The sequence below is a fragment of the Chlorocebus sabaeus genome, chromosome 8 (assembly GCF_047675955.1).
Source record: "Chlorocebus sabaeus isolate Y175 chromosome 8, mChlSab1.0.hap1, whole genome shotgun sequence".
In the NCBI taxonomy this organism is placed as follows: Eukaryota; Metazoa; Chordata; class Mammalia; order Primates; family Cercopithecidae; genus Chlorocebus; species Chlorocebus sabaeus.
Window position 1 is genome coordinate 71,119,121 of NC_132911.1, and position 16,375 is coordinate 71,135,495.

The 16,375-nt window shown below is 41.8% G+C and overlaps 1 protein-coding gene, 1 long non-coding RNA gene and 1 other non-coding gene across 4 annotated transcripts in view; 1 reads left to right on the forward strand and 2 right to left on the reverse strand.

Moving 5' to 3' along the window:
• MCMDC2 (minichromosome maintenance domain containing 2) overlaps positions 1-9,597 on the forward strand; it is a 48,705-nt gene extending 39,108 nt beyond the window's left edge. For both annotated transcript variants that reach the window (XM_008000781.3, XM_008000783.3), the window contains one exon: positions 9,004-9,597. In XM_008000781.3, the coding sequence (XP_007998972.1) occupies positions 9,004-9,170 (167 nt within the window). In that variant the 3' untranslated portion in view covers positions 9,171-9,597. The remainder of the gene's footprint in view (positions 1-9,003) is intronic.
• Positions 9,598-11,954: 2,357 nt separating this feature from the next.
• LOC103236918 (uncharacterized) lies at positions 11,955-15,608 on the reverse strand. The gene is made up of 4 exons (XR_498455.3): positions 15,455-15,608; positions 12,635-12,746; positions 12,345-12,413; positions 11,955-12,130 (listed from the first exon to the last, which is right to left on the reverse strand). It is a non-coding gene; the product is annotated as an uncharacterized lncRNA (long non-coding RNA).
• On the reverse strand, positions 12,488-12,576 carry LOC119624966 (small nucleolar RNA SNORD87). The gene has a single exon (XR_005241126.1). It is a non-coding gene; the product is annotated as a small nucleolar RNA SNORD87 (small nucleolar RNA).
• Positions 15,609-16,375: the final 767 nt, after the last annotated feature.

A 16,375-nucleotide genomic window follows, 5' to 3' on the forward strand; every position in this document is an offset into this window, starting at 1 on the left:
TTGACCCAGCCATCCCATTACTGGGTATATACCCAGAGGATTATAAATCATGCTGCTATAAAGACACATGCACGCGTATGTTTATTGCGGCACTATTCACAATAGCAAAGACTTGGAACCAACCCAGATGTCCATCAACGACAGACTGGATTAAGCAAATGTGGCATATATATACCATGGAATACTATGCAGCCATAAAAAAGGATTAGTTCATGCCCTTTGTAGGGACATGGATGCAGCTGGAAACCATCATTCTCAGCAAACTATCGCAAGAACAGAAAAGCAAACACTGCATGTTCTCACTTATAGGTGGGAATTGAACAATGAGAACACTTGGACACAGGAAGGGGAACATCACACGCTAGGGCCTGTCGTGGGGTGGGGGGAGCAGGGAGGGATAGCATTAGGAGATATACCTAATGTAAATGATGAGTTAATGTGTGCAGCACACCAACATGGCACATGTATACATATGTAACAAACCTGCACATTGTGCACATGTACCCTAGAACTTAAAATATATAAAAAAAAATTAATACATTGAACTTTATCAAAAAAAAAAAAAAAAAGATGTAAGGAAGGGATCTTGTTTCTGTTTTCTGCATATGGCTAGCCAGTTTTCCCAGTACCATTTGCTAAATAGGGAATTATTTCCCCATTGCTTGTTTTTTGTCAGGTTTGTTGAAGATTATCAATTTGCTTTATCTTTACATGCTTTTCCTATTCTATGTTTAAGACCACATTTCATTAAATCTAAGACACATTATTCTATGTGAAGTAAAGAAAAAATTCTGCCAATTTTACCATGCCATGCCATCAATTGTTAAGATACAACTGGAGTACAGTAATAAGATGAAAGTATATGTCTTTGAATTGAAGAATTATAGTATTATTATATTAAGGACTCCTATGATAGAATATGACTGAGTATCTATGTATGTATGTACGTATGTATGTATTTATTTATTTTTGAGACAGTCCCACTCCATCACCCAGGCTGGAGTGCAGTGGCACAATCTTGGCTCACTGCAACCACCATCTCCTGGGTTCAAGTGATTCTCCTGCCTCAGCCTCCTGAGTAGCTGAAATTACAAGCATGCACCACCAGGCCCAGCTAATTTTTGTATTTTTAGTATAGATGGGGTTTTGCCATGTTAGCCAGGCTAGTCTCAAACTGTCAAGACCTCAAGTGATCCGCCTTCCTTGGCCTCCCGAAGTGCTGAGGTTACAGGTGTGAGCTACCACGCCCAGCCATATGGCTGAATATTTTAACTTCATGACTGATACAGTTAGGCTTTGCATCCCCATCCAAATCTCATCTTGAACTGAAATCCCCATAATCCCCAAATGTCAAAGGAGAGACCAGGTGGAGGTAACTGAATCAGGGGGGTGGTTTCCCCTATGCTGTTCTCATGATAGTGAATGAGTTCTCACAAATCTGATGGTTTTATAAGGGCTCTTCCCCCTTCACTTGGCAGTTCTCCTTCCTGCTGCCTTGAAAGAAGGTGCCTTGCTTCCCTGTCACCTGCCATGATTGCAAGTTTCCTGAGGCCTCCCCAGCCATGCTGAACTGTGAGCTAATTAAACCTCTTTCCTTTATAAATTACGCAGTCTTAGACAGTTCTTTATAGCAGTATGAAAATAGACTAATACAGTAAATTGGTACTGCAGAGTGGGGTACCGCTATAAAGATACCCAAAAATGTGGATGTGACTTTGGAACTGGACAACAGGCAGAGGTTGGAACAGTTTGGAGGACTCAGAAGCAGATAGGAGGATGTGGGAAAGTTGGAACTTCCTAGAGATTTGTTGAATGTCTTTGACCAAAATGCTGATAGTGATATGGACAATGAAGTCCAGGCTGAGGTGGTCTCAGGTGGAGATTAGGAACTTGCTCAGAACTGGAATAAAGGTGACTCTTGCTGTGCTCTACAAAGAGAGAGACTGGTACCATTTTGCTTCTGCCCTAGAGATCTGTGGAACTTTGAACTTGAGAGACATAATCAGAAATTGGAACTTATGGGAAGCAGAACATTGAAGTCTGGAAAATTTGCAGCCTGATTATGCAGTAAAAAGGCAAAAACTCATTTTCTGTAGATAAATTCAAGCAGGCTGCAGAAATTTGCATAAGTAACGAGAAGTCAAATGTTAATTACCAAGACAATGGGGAAAATGTCTCCCGGGCATATCAGAGGTCTTCGTAGCAGCCCCTCCCTTCACAGGCCCAGAGGCCTAGGAGGAAAAATGGTTTTGTGGGCCAGGCGCAGGGCCTTGCTGCTTTGTGAATATCGGGACTTGGTGCCCTACATCCCAGCCTTGGCTCAAAGGGGCTAACGTATAGCTCAGGCTGTTGCTTCAGAGAGTGCAAGCCCCAAACCTTTGTGGCTTACACGTGGTGTTGGGCCGGCAGTTGCACAGAAGTCAAGAATTGAGATTTGAGAACTTCTGCCTAGATTTCAGACAATGTATAGAAATGTGTGGATGTCCCTGCAGAAGTTTGCTGTAGGGGTGTAGCCCTCATGGAGAACCTCTGCTAGGGCAGTGAGGAAGGGAAATGTGGGGTTGGACCCCCAACACACAGAGTCCCCACTGGGCACTCCCTAGTGTAGCCATAAGAAGAGGGCCACTGTCCTCCAGACCCCAGAATGGTGGATTCACTAACAGCTTGTACCGTTACCTAGGAAAGCTGCAGACACTCAGCACCAGCCTGTGAAAGCAGCGGGGAGAGGGGCTGTACCCTACAAAGCCACAGGGGCAGAGCTGCCCAAAGCTGTGGGAGCCCCTCTCTTACATCAGCATGTCCTGGATGTGACACATGGAGTCAAAGGAGATCATTTTGCAACTTTAAGTTAGCCAGGCACAGTGGCTAACACCTGCAGTCCCAGTACTCTGGGAGGCCAAGGCGTGTGGATCACCTGAGGTCAGGAGTTGGAGACCAGTCTGGCCAACATGGTGAAACCCTGTCTCTACTAAAAATACAAAATTAGCTGGGCGTGGTGGCAGGCGCCTATAATCCCAGCTACTTGGTAGGCTGAGGCTGGAGAATCGCTTGAACCTGGGAGATGGAGGTTGCAGTGAGATGAGATCATGCCATTGCACACCAGCTTGGCCAACAAGAGCAAAACTCCATCTCAAAAAAAAATAAAAATAAAAATAAATGACTGCCTCACTGGATTTTGGACTTGCATGGGGCTTGTAGCCCTTTCATTTTGGCCAATTTCTTCTATTTAGAACAGGTGTATTTAGGTGTACAGCCTGTACTCCTATAGTATTTAGGAAGTAACTAACTTAGAAGCTCATAGGTGAAAAGGACTTGCCTTGTCTCAGATGAGACTTTGGACTTGGACTTTTGGGTTAATGCTAGAATGAATTAAAACTCTGGGGGACTGATTGGATTTGAAATGTGAAAGGAACATGAGATTTGGGAGGGGTCAGGGTGGACTGATATGGTTAGGCTTTGTGTCCTCACCCAGACTTCATCTTGAATTGTAATCCCCATAATCCCCACATGTCAAGGGAGAGACCAAATGAAGATAACTGAATCATGGGGGTAGTGTTCTTGTGATAGTGAGTGAGTTCTCATGAGATCTGATGGTTTCATAAGGGGCTCTCTCCCCTTTGCTTGGCACTTCTCCTTCCTGCCACCCTGTGAAGAAGATGTCTTGCTTCCCCTTCACCTTCCACCATGATTGTAAGTTTCCTGAGGCCTCCTCAGCCATGCTGAACTGTGAGTCAATTAAACCTCTTTCCTTTATAAATTATCCAGTTTTGGGCAGTTCTTTATAGCAGTATGAAAATGGACTAATACAGTGACTATTTTGTCAAGACTTTCTTGAAGTATTTACTGAGGGAGGCTGAGCGTGGTGGTTCACGTCTGTAATCCTACAACTTTGGGGGTCTGAGGCAGGTGGATCACCTGAGATCAGGAGTTCAAGACAAGCCTGGCCAACATGGTGAAACTCCCATCTCTACTAAAAATACAAAAATTAGCTGGGCCTGTTGCCAACTGCCTATAATCCCAGCTACTCAGGAGGCTGAGGCAGGAAAATCACTTGAACCCAGGAGGCAGAGGTTTCAGTGAGCTGAAATGGTGCCACTGCACTCCAGCCTGGGAAACAGAGTAAGACTGTTTCAATAAATAAATAAATAAATAAACAGCATTTATTATTTTGGGAGTGAGGGAGGGAGAAAAACCCATGTGAAGATTTTTTTCACCTTTAGTTACTTTTCCTTTCATAATGAATTTTGGTTAGGTATATTGAATTTTTTTTTCAATATTTTTTTTAGACAGAATCTTGCTAGGAGGCAGAGGTTGCAGTGAGCCAAGATCATGCCACTGCACTCCAACCTGGGTGACAGAGGGAGACCCCATCTCAAAACAAACAAACAAACAAAAAACTTCTTGAAATTTAAAGTGCTACTCCAGTGAACACACAAACGATAAGAAAGCAAAACAGCCTTACTGCTGATATGGAAAAAGCTTTAGTGGTCTGAATAGATCAAACCAACCACAACATTCCCTTAAGCCAAACCCTAATCCAGAGCAAGGCCCTGAGTCTCTTCAATTCTATGAAGGCTCAGAGAGGTAAGGCAGCTGCAGAAGAAAAGTCAAAAGCTACCAGAGGTTGGTTCATGAGGCTGAGGGAAAGCTACCATCTCTATAACATAAAAGTACAACATGAAGCAGCAAGTGTTGATGGAGAAGCTGCAGCAAGTTACCCAGGAAATCTAGCTAAGATGATGATGAAGGTGGCTACACTAAACAACAGATTTTCCATATAGACAAAATAGCCTTCTATTAGAAGAAGATGCCATCTAGGACCTTCATAGCTAGAAAGGAGACTTCAATGCCTGGCTTCAACGGTTCAAAGGACAGGCTAACTCCCTTGTTAGGAGCTAATGCAGCTGCTGACTTTAAGTCAAAGCCAATGTCCATATACTAGTCTGAAAATTTTAAGGCCATTAAAGAATTATGCTAATCATGCTCTGCCTATACTCTAGAAGGGAACAACAAGGCCAGGATGATAGCACGTCTGTTTACTGCATGGTTTATTGAATATTTGAAGCCCACTGTGAAGATCTACTGCTCAGAAAAAAAGGATTCCCAGGGCCGGGTGCGGTGGCTCATGCCTGTAGTCCCAGCACTTTGGGAGGCTGAGGCAGGTGGATCACAAGGTCAGGAGTTCAAGACCAGCCTGGCCAAGATGGTGAAACCCTATCTCTACTAAAAATACAAAAATCAGCTGGGTGTGCTGGCAGGCACCTGTAATCCCAGCTACTCGGGAGGCTGAGGCAGAGAATTGCTGGAACCCGGGAGGCAGGGGTTGCAGTGAGCCAAGATTGTACCATTGCACTCCGGCCTGGGTGACTGGGCGAGACTCTGTCTCAAGAAAAAAAAAAAAGGATTCCCTTCAAAAGATTACTGCTCATTGACAATGCACCTGGTCTCCCAGGAGCTCTAATGGAGATGTACAAGGACATGAATGTTGTTATTATGCCTGCTAACATGTATTCTGCAGCCCCTGGATAAAGAAGTAATTTCAACATTCAAGCCTTGTTATGTCCATCACTGCCATGATTCCTCTGATGGAGCTGGGCAAAGTCATTGAAAACCTTCTGGAAAAGATTTGCCATTCTAGATGTGATTAAGAACATTCGTGATTTATGGGAGGAGGTTAAAATATCTACATTAACAGGAGTTTGGAAGAAGTTGATTCCAGCCCTCCTGGCTGACTTTAAGGGGTTCAAGACTTCAGTAGAGGAAGTAACTGCAAATGTGGCGGAAACAGCAAGAGAACTAGAATTAGAAGTGGAGCCTGAAGATGTGACTTAATTGCTGTAGACTGATGATCAAACATGAACGGATGAAAAGTTGCTTCTTATGGATGTAAAGAAAGTGGTTTCTTGAGATGGAATCTATTCCTGGGGAAGATTCTGTGAACACTGTTGAAATGACAACAAAGGATTTAGAATAGTCCATAAACTTAGTTGATAAAGCAGTGGCAGTGTTTGAGAGGATTGCCTGCAATTTTGAAAGAAGTTCCACTGTGGGTAAATATGCTAGCAAACAGCATCACCCTAAAGGCCATCAATGATAGACTGGATAACAAAAATGTGGCACATATACATCATGGAATACTATGCAGCCATAAAAAAGAATGAGTACATCTACTTTGCAGGGACATAGATGAAGCTGGAAACGATCATTCTCAGCAAACTAACATAAGAACAGAAAACCAAACACCGCGTGCTCTCACTCATAAGTGGGAGTTGAATAATGAGAACACATGGACACAGGGAGGGAAAACATCACACACCGAGGCCTGTTGGTGGGGGGAGCCAGAGGAGGGATAGCATTAAGAGGAATACCTAATACAGGTGATGGGTTGATGGGTGCAGCAAACCACCATGGCACGTGTATACCTATGTTACAAACTTGCACGTTCTGCACATGTACCCCAGAACTTAAAGTGTAATAAAAAACATAAATAAAAATGACCAAAAAAAAAAAAAAAAAATCACATGCTACAAAGAAATCTTTCATGAAAGAGTCAATCAATGCAGCAAACTTCATTATTGTCTCATTTTAAGACATTGTCACAGCCATCCCAACCTCCAACAAACACTGTGCTGATGTTAATCAATTAGCAGTCATCTACATGGAGACAAGACCTTCCACCAGCAAAAAGATTATGACTCCTGAAGGCAGAGGATGATTTTTGGCATTTTTTTTAGCAATAAAGCATTTTTAAATTAAAGTATGTTTGGATCTTGTTTTTAGACATAATGCTATTGCACACTTAGTAGACTACAATATAGTGTAAATATAACTTTTATGTACATTGAGAAAACAAATAATTGACGTGGCTTGCTTTATTGTGATAGTCACTTTTTTGTGGAACTGAACCACATTTTTGATCTGGAACTGAACTTGCAATATCTCTGAGGTATGGCTGTATATATTAAAGTAAAACTGTAAAGGTAATTTGAGGTTAATTATAATTTGAGGATTAATGTATTAAAATTATAGTGTATATGTTCTCATAATATGCCTCATAATTATCACTATTTGAACTAAATATTCATGATCTTTTTTCCAATCTGTGAGTCAATAAATATTTACTGAATGATCACTAGGTGCTAGGCACTAGTTACATAGTAGTGAAAAAAGTTACAGTTTCTACCCTGGTAGAACTTACAGCCTAGTGAGAGAACAGATATTAAAAAGTGAACACATGGGCCAGGCACAGTGGTTCACACCTATGATCCCAACACTGGGAGGCTGGGGCAGCGGATCACTTGAGGTCAGGAGTTCGAGACCAGCCTGGCCAACATGATGAAACCCTGTCTCTACTAAAAATACAAAAATTAGCCGGGTGTGGTGGTGTGTGCCTACAGTCCCAACTACTTGGGAGGCTGAGGAAGGAGAATTGCTTAAACCCGGTAAGCGGAGGTTGCAGTGAGCCTGGGCGACAGAGCAAGAGACTGTCTCAAAAAAGAAAAAAAAAAAAAAAGAGTAAACACATGGCAGGGCATCATGGCTCATGCCTGTAATCCCAGCACTTTGGGAGGCCAAGGCAGGAGAATCACTTGAGCCCAGGAGTTCGAGACCAGCTTGGGCAACATAGTGAGACCTCCCATCTGTACAAAAAAAACATTTTTTTAAATAGCTGGGTGTGATGGTGTATACCTGTAGTCCCAGCTACTCGGTAAGCTGAGGTGGGAGGATGGCTTGAGCCCAGGAGGTCGAGGCTGCAATGAGCCATGATCATGCCACTGCACTTTAGCCTGGGCAACAGGGTGAGACCCTGTCTCAAAAAAAAAAAAAAGTAAAGACATTAATGAATATATAATACAAATTGAGAGAGATGCTATGAACATGGGTGTGCTAATATCTCTTTAAGACCCTGCTTTCAATTCTTTTGGGTATATACCCAGAAGTGAAATTGCTGTATCATACAGTAATTGTTTACTCTTTTTGATGCCGCCATCCTGTTTTCCACAGTGGGTGCACCATTTTCCATTCCCAACAGTGCACAAAGCTTCTAATTTCTCCACATCCTCTCCAACACCTGTCATTTTCTGTTTTTTATTTTTATAATAAATCCTTATGGGTGTGAGGTGGTAGCTCATCGTAGTTTTGATTTGTATTTTCCTAATGATTAGTGATGTTGAACATCTTTCTTATGTGCTTATTGGTCATTTTTCTTTAGAGAAATGACTTTAGTTCTCTGCCTATTTTGTAATGATTATTTTCTTACTGTGGATTTATAGACCCCTTTATCAGAGATATGATTTGCAAATATTTTCTCCCATTCCATGGGTTGTCTTTTCACTGTTGGTTGTATTGTTTTATGCAGTTTTAAATTTTGATGTGGTCCCATTTATGTATATTTTCTTTTGGTGCCTGTACTTTTGATGTCACATTCAGGAAATCATTGCCAAATCCAAAGTGAGTCTGTCCTTTCCCCTAGAATGGTCTTGAAACCCTTCCATAGATTTATGTGTCTGTCTTTATGTAAATGGGTTAAACAACTGAGAAATGCACTACAATGTCTTTATCTTTGATCATCCACTTAAACTTTATCAAAAAAGATTAGTGTTTCCCTACTTTCCAGTACCTTTTCTCCCTACTCCTGTCACGTCCTCACATCAGTAGTCAGCTTCAAAACTATAATGACTATTTCAGTAGAAGACAAATTTCCAGTTCTAAACTTTATAAACATCAACATACTTCTTCCATTGGCCCTGGTACCAATGTTTGTGCATTTACTGAACCTGCTTTCTGGGTTTCAGAAAACAAGAGTCAGATTTCAATAATGGTTATTGAAATACTCTTCTGAATAGGTCAAAACTTAATTTTTTAACTTTTATTTTTCACAGAACCACATGGGCTTGGGCTTAATTTTTAAGATTCCAATAAAATATTTTGGTTGAAAATGTGATTTCATATTTGTCATCTTAAGCAGTATTTGTCATTTACACTGTTATCTTCTTCATTTAGGGGCCACTGCATTTTGTGTTGCTCCGAATGCAGTATTTCCATTCAAACTGTATAATGAAGAATACTTAGAGCAAAGGGATCTCTATCTAACTCAGTGCCAACAACAGCTGGAACAATTTATTGCCACATATGGACCTGGGACAACTATTTTCTCTAGTGATGAATAAACAATTTGAGGAATTTTTGTTCATTCCTACTTAAGCAGTGGAGAAAAAGTGTGAGTATTTTGAGAGTGACTTTGAAGTAATGCTTTGATAATACTTTGTACAGGAATATATTACAATACTATTTTTAAAAATATAAAATATAGTCCCCTCAAAACTAATTGCTAATGTGATAAATACTAATCCAAACCTCTAAAACCAACAGAATTTTAAAACTTAGAACAATGTGGACAATTTAAAGTGATGAAGTTGTCAAGGAGAATACTATAAAGAAAAACTGGTTAGCCCAGAATACCAGTGGTGAATAGATAAAAATGTAAAGAATGTTGCAATTTAAGCAGTGTGTAAAATGTCAACCTTTATGTAGTTCACTCTACTGTCACAAGATGGCAATAACTCTTTACCTACAAATTAAAACATTTTTCTTCACTAGTGAACTTGCTAAACTCATGACTAAATATTTTATATAACCCCAAGTTTCAAATGTAAGGCCTTTTCATGCTTTATTACTGGCATGTCCATTACATACTACTGTTTTAGAAGCCCTAAATATGGAATCAGGAAAAGCCTTGGAAGTTGTCATGTATATGCCAGGTTAAATGAAAAAAATACACGGAATCAAGGAGCCAATAACTTATAAAGTGGCTCTCTAACCCTAACTGGTTACAAGAAAGGTTCCAAAAGGCAAAGAAACCAACTTGCAAATCTAGTCCTCATTTTTGGAGGGAAGATATCTGCTGTGAAGATAGGGGCATCATGAGAAAACAAATCTACCTTGTAAAATTTATAAATCCTTTTTAGTTCAGCTTCCATAACTTTAATAAAAGATCAGTTCTATTCACAGAAAAGCAAAATGTCATTACCAAATTGTCACTTTATTAACCAAGATGCTACCATGCATCAATTCTTTCAAAATTGGTCCCTTAACAGAGATGCTTAACTATACAGCTGGACCTCTCATTCTCCACAGGACCCAGAGGAAGTTGTTCAGTATTATTGAATACCTACTAGTAGCAGGGAGAAAACAGTATTAGTTTTCAGAAGCCAAAGGTAGTATTTTTGTTGAGACGGGGTCTTGCTCTGTCACCCAGGCTGGAGTGCAGTGGCACGATCTTGGCTCACTGCAACCTCCACCTCCCAGGTTCAAGCGATTCTCCTGCCTCAGTCTCCCAAGTAGCTGGGATTACAGGTGCACTCCACCATGACCGGCTAATTTTTGTATTTTTAGTAGAGACAGGGTTTCACCATGTTGGCCAGGCTGGTCTCGAACTCCTGACCTCAGGTGATCTGCCTGCCTTGGCCTCCCAAAGTGCTGGGATTACAGGTATGAGCCAACGCACCTGGTGACAAAGGTAGTCTTCAGCAAAATATTTACATATTACAGTTCTATAATGTTAAGACGTTTATTTTGTGCTTCTCAAATACTACATTTCAAACATGTCTGGCTCTCTATGGGGGAAGGCAAAACACATTCCTATTTTATAAAACTAGGATCCTTTTACAATTGGAAAGTTTAAAAACACTGTTTTTTTTAATTTTTTTTGAGACAGGGGCTCTCACCCAGTTTGGAGGGCAGTGGCGCCATCTCAGCTCCCTGCAGCCTTGACCTTGCAAGCAATTCTCCCACCTTAGCCCTCCGAGTAGCTGGGACTACAGGGACATGCTACCACCCTGGGCTAACTTTTGTGTTTTTTTGTAGAGATGGGATTTCACCATGTTTCTCAGGCTGGTCTCAAGTTATCCTCCCATCTCAGTACCTCAGCTTCCCAAAGTGTTGGGATTACAGGAGTGAGCCACATGTGTGGCACAAAGATAGCTTATATACATATTTATATGTAGCTGTCACCCAAACTGTAGCGTACTGATGCAATCATAACTCACTGCCACCTTAATCTCCCCAGCTCAAAAAACCCAACCTGTCTCAAAGATAGTTACTTCACCACAAAAAAATTTAAATGTTTAAGTTTCTCATTACAAAGGCTGCATTTACTAGTCTTTTATTTCAGTGTCTAAAGAGTAGAAGTGTACATTTAGAAACAAACAATTATGGGAGGTAATTCATTAATATTAAATATGATGCCAATGGTATTTTAAAGGTTATTGGAGAATTAGAAGGGGGTAGGGTGCGGGATGAAAAATTAATGGGTGAAATGTACACCATTCAGGTAATGGCTGCACAAAAAGCTCAGACTCCAAACTACTTCATATACCTATGCAACAGAACTGCACTTGTACCCGCCAAGTCTATACTGAGGGAAGTGACTAAGATGTTGCTATACAGGTTTTATACCATTTATTATATAAAAACTATAACCTTGGTGAAAGGAATTTATAAGCTAGTACTCAACAGGAGAAAAGATTTAGCTCTAAGCCTTCACCCAGATATAAATTCAGCTCTAGAATTCTTGCCAATTTAGTCCTAGACAGATTGGCCTGCCCAGTCATTTCTCTTATATTGCTTAGTTATTACATGTACTAGTATTAGGATGACTTTTTTGTTCACAAAGATGAAAGCAAACTGAATAAAAAAGGTGAAACCTTTATCTGTAAGGGGGAATTTGATTGCTATTTGGCATTAAAGAGCTTTAAGATTCCAACCATCTGGTACAACAGCAAACTCTGAAGGGGAAGCCAGACAGGGAACCTAGAGGTACATGTCTCCCCAGCTGCTGGCCTCAATGAGAATCACCACCCATAAATAATCTAATTATTCACAAGATTATATAATCTTTCGAATATGTTCAAAACAGGTCTGACTAGTGATTATGAGAATGGAGCTATTTAGAATTGATTTAAAACACTTTATTGTTCAGCAATTAAAAGTTAGCCAAATATGTATTTTTCTCCATAATTTATTGTGATGTTATCAACATCAAGTAAAATGCTCATTTTCATCATTTGCTTCTGTTCGTGTTTTCTTGAACAAGTCTTCAATTTTCCTTCCAAAATGTTGCATGCCACACCTCCAAAACAAAGTCAGAAACCAACAGTGAAAATCTTTCCATACTCAAAGTTCTCATATAACCTCAATATTCACAAGTCGTCCCTCAAAAAATTAAATGTTGAGAATACCCCACATGCAAAAGCAACTTCAACAAGAATTGGCCCCCACCCTTTGAAGTTTATCAGATACTTTCTGAACTATCAGCAGATAGAGTTGCTTGACAAATCACTTACTTGAGGCAATGAAGCAGAAGTATTTTTAAACATGACAGCAAAGAACATTCATCTACAGCAACCTATATGCTAAAAAGAAAGAATATTCACCCTTAATTAAATTATTGCCTTACATACATGTCAGTAATTAATCAATGTACATTACTGGCATCTCAGTCTTAAAATTATTTCTTCAAAGACACCCTCAGCTGGGTAAACGGCAAAAAGTAATTTAAGTCATCACTGTGCCAGCTATTAAACCTATCTGTCAAGAATACATCACATAACTAACATTAATTAAATTTAGGTACCTCAATACATGACGTGTGATCCTAGTAGTTTTTTCACAGCCTTCTACAAGTTTTTGGAAAACATTTGTCATGATAACCTTCATACACCTTCACCGCAAAGGCTTTCTTGCACCTGGAAATTAAATATTACATTTCGAATTCCCATTTTTATTTGCATTTTGTTTGGCATCTTATATGTAGGAATGGTCCAAGAAGAGAATCTCATTCCTTTAGGAACTGTACTTGCAACCTACCTTTCAGACTCCCAACCCACTTTTTAATAAAAAAGTACTATTATTCTAGTACCTGTTTCTGCTTTTTTGATAGTCAATACTGACAAACCCAAACCTCTGTAACTGAGTATGTTTGTCTGATTAGCACCTAATAATTCCACAGATTAGCTTATTCCAAACTGGAAACAGGAGCCATTAGCACTGGCAGGAAAATGGTGGAAACATTTTATGATATCTTTCACTGTGGCAGTTTTGACTTTAAGACACAATGGTCATAGTGAGTATACAGCCATTGCTTTTCTGTCTCACAGATCGACGAGGATGAGCTATGAGCCAGGTTAGATGTATAAAAACTGGCGTGAAGACCTTCACCTAAAAACATTAAAACAGCAAACCTAGCAGTTTTAGAGCAGGGATACCTATGTTGGCATTTTTACTGGACACATGCCTGTAAAATTAAGTCCCAAGTTAACAAAACACTGCAAAGAACATGGACTGGGGTAAAAAATCATGTCATACAGCACCCCAGGAGAATACTGAGAATATTGAGCCAGGCAGCAATAGGAAATGATTTATTAAGACATACAAGGTTGGACCTTGCAAAACAATCATTTTCATGTGCTGAAATGCTGAAAATATTTCACACAATCAATATTAGGAATATAAATTACTGGTTTTGAGTAATTAAAAAAATTAACTGAAACAAAAATGTTTCATTTTAATACTATGATTCACAGGAACTGCAGACAACAACATGCATAATCCTGTCTTTACAAAGCCTAAAAAATGGGCTAGACACGGTTTCTCACGCCTGTAATCCTAGCACTTTGTGGGGGCTGGGGCGGCTGGATCACCTGAGGTCAGGAGTTCTAGACAGCAAAACCCCGTCTCCACTAAAAATACAAAAATAAACCGGGCGTGAGGGTGGGTGCCTGTAATCCCAGCTACTCGGGAGGCTGAGGAAGGAGAATCGCTTGAACCTGGGAGGTGGAGGCTGCAGTGTGCTGCAGAGATCGTGCCACTGTGCTCCAGCCTGCACGGACGGGAGCGAGACTCCATCTCAAAAAAGCAACAAAAAACCCCAAAGCTATCCACACCACCCCCTCCCCCACAAAAACCAAAAGACTGATAGGCACAAAATTCCAAATGGTGGGTACCTATGAATAGGAAGCAGGGGAATGTAAAAACAGATACTCTAGTATTGGTAATATCATAGTTCTCAAATGTATCGGTGGATTCTTTTGTATTATGCTTCAGAACTTTCCTGGACTACCAATTTTATCAATTATTTCGTTTGGAAATTTTTAGAAGTCCCAGCACTTACCAGTGAAAACAGAATTCAAGCTACTGAAGCCTCAAAAATAAGAATACCAAAAATATTTCAAGTATAAGCCATGACATTCGTCCTCTTGACAACGATTATTTCGCACGAAGCAATGCATTTCAAATTTGAAGAAAAAAAAAAAACTACCTATACCAAGTCTCACTGACGAAATTTTAAAATTTGTTTCTATGGCCGGGCACGGTGGTTCATGCCTGTAATCCCAGCACTTTGGGAGGCTCAGCCGGGTGGATCACGAGCTCAGGAGTTCAAGACCAGCCTGGCCAAGATAGTGAAACCCCGTCTCTACTAGAAATACAAAAATTAGCCGGGCGTGGTGGCAGGCACCTGTAATCCCAGCTACTCGGGAGGCTGAGGCAGAAAACTGCTTGAACCCTGAAGGTGGAGGATTCAGGGAGCCAAGATCCAGTCACTGCACTCCAGCCTGGGCGACAGAACAGACTCTGGCTCAAAAAAAAAAAAAAAAAAAAAAAAAAAAGTTTCTGAATAGCTAACAGGTTTTTCCAGCCTCCCAGCTGCTGACCCGTTTCTTCTGTATTATGTCCAGAAATACACATCTCTATGTATATACAAGCATCTCCGTATGTAGCAGGCATTTAGCCTAAGGGACTTCTATACTTGCACGTGTTGTTCTCCGACCTCCATGCCTTGACTTTAGAGCGTATTACGAAGGAAGGTCCAGGAACAAATACCGACTAGTTCTACGAACGGGTCGAGACTAGTTATGACTCAGTAAACTGCGCTTACTACAATTTCAAAGCCACTCACAAAGCACGGTCCAGTAAGGGTCATCTTGACAACTAACGGAAAATCACCTTCCTATTTATAAAACGCTCCCTTTTAAGGAAAACAAGCTGCCTACTAAGAGCCTGAAACCGCCAAGGCCGCACGCACAACTTAGATGGGGACACAAGAGAGATCTGGCCAAGGCCGGGTGGAGCACGAAGCCCCGCGGAGGTCCCTTGCAGGCACCTCCTTAAGTCAGAAGGCCCTTCACCAGTTTCTGAGCAGAGGACAGTGAACCGGTGTTGACGGATAAAGGTCAGCTAAGCCACCCAGGTGGTTACTGACAAAACGCGACTGCACAGATGGCTTGTGGGGAAAGCTCGTGGGCCTTGGGGGTGCAGGGAGCGTAGCCTTTTGGCCTACGCAGCAGCCGCCCGCTCCGCTGCGCCAGGAAAAGGGACAGGGGCCGCGTTCGGCACCCACATGGCGGAGGAACCCGGCACACAGAGGAGGAGGACCTAAGACCGCGATCACTCTCACCTCGCAGAGCAGAGCTACGGGCCCGCAAGGTCCGCCGCCGCCACCACACCAGCATGACAGACGGTTCTTCGCGCTTCTTCCTCCCTCGCCGGTCGCGCGGGAAAGGAAGAGCGACATCAGAGGGCAGCTCTTAGGCACTCCGGTGGCCCTGCCTCTTCCGGTACGCGGCCCCGCCCCTCCCCGGGTGAAAAGAGAGGCTGAGTGCCGGGGCTCTGGGAAGGGGGCGGAGGGGAGATGAGACCTACACCTTAGCCCTCTTCCCTAGTTGCGCGGTGCGGCGACGCCGTGTGCCACATAGCAAGTTTATGTGGGGGCTTTGTGACTTCCCGCAGGGGCTTTCCAGGCTCAGGAGTACCTCTGCTAGAGCTTGTCAATGATTAATGCAGTTTGCAGTGGATGCAAACGAGCAATATATACCCTAAAAGGCCGGGCGCGGCGGCTCAAGCCTGTAATCCCAGCCCTTTGGGAGGCCTAGGCGGGAGGATCACCCGAGGTCGGGAGTTCAAGACCAGCCTGTCCAACATGGCGAAACCCCCATCTCTACAAAAAAATTGGCCGAGTGTGGTGACGCGTGCCTGTAGTCCCAGCTACCCGGGAGGCTGAGGCACGAGAAATCGCTTGAACCCAGGCAGCGGAGGTTGCAGTGAGCCAGGGATCGCGCCACTGCACTCTAGCCTGGGTGAGACTCCGTCTCAAAACGAACAAAAAAACCCACATATATATAGCATTCGTAAAGCAGTTACCTACCTTGTTTATGAACATGTTATAATTTGCTGTTGATTTCCATGTCTTATTACTCCTGTTTTTCTCAATCATTGTATTATAGAATCCTGGCTGCAAAGCATTGGGTTTAATGCTGGAGGAGAAAGATTTATGATCTTGTTGCCAGAAAGAATACACATGAAAGCATACGATTAAACA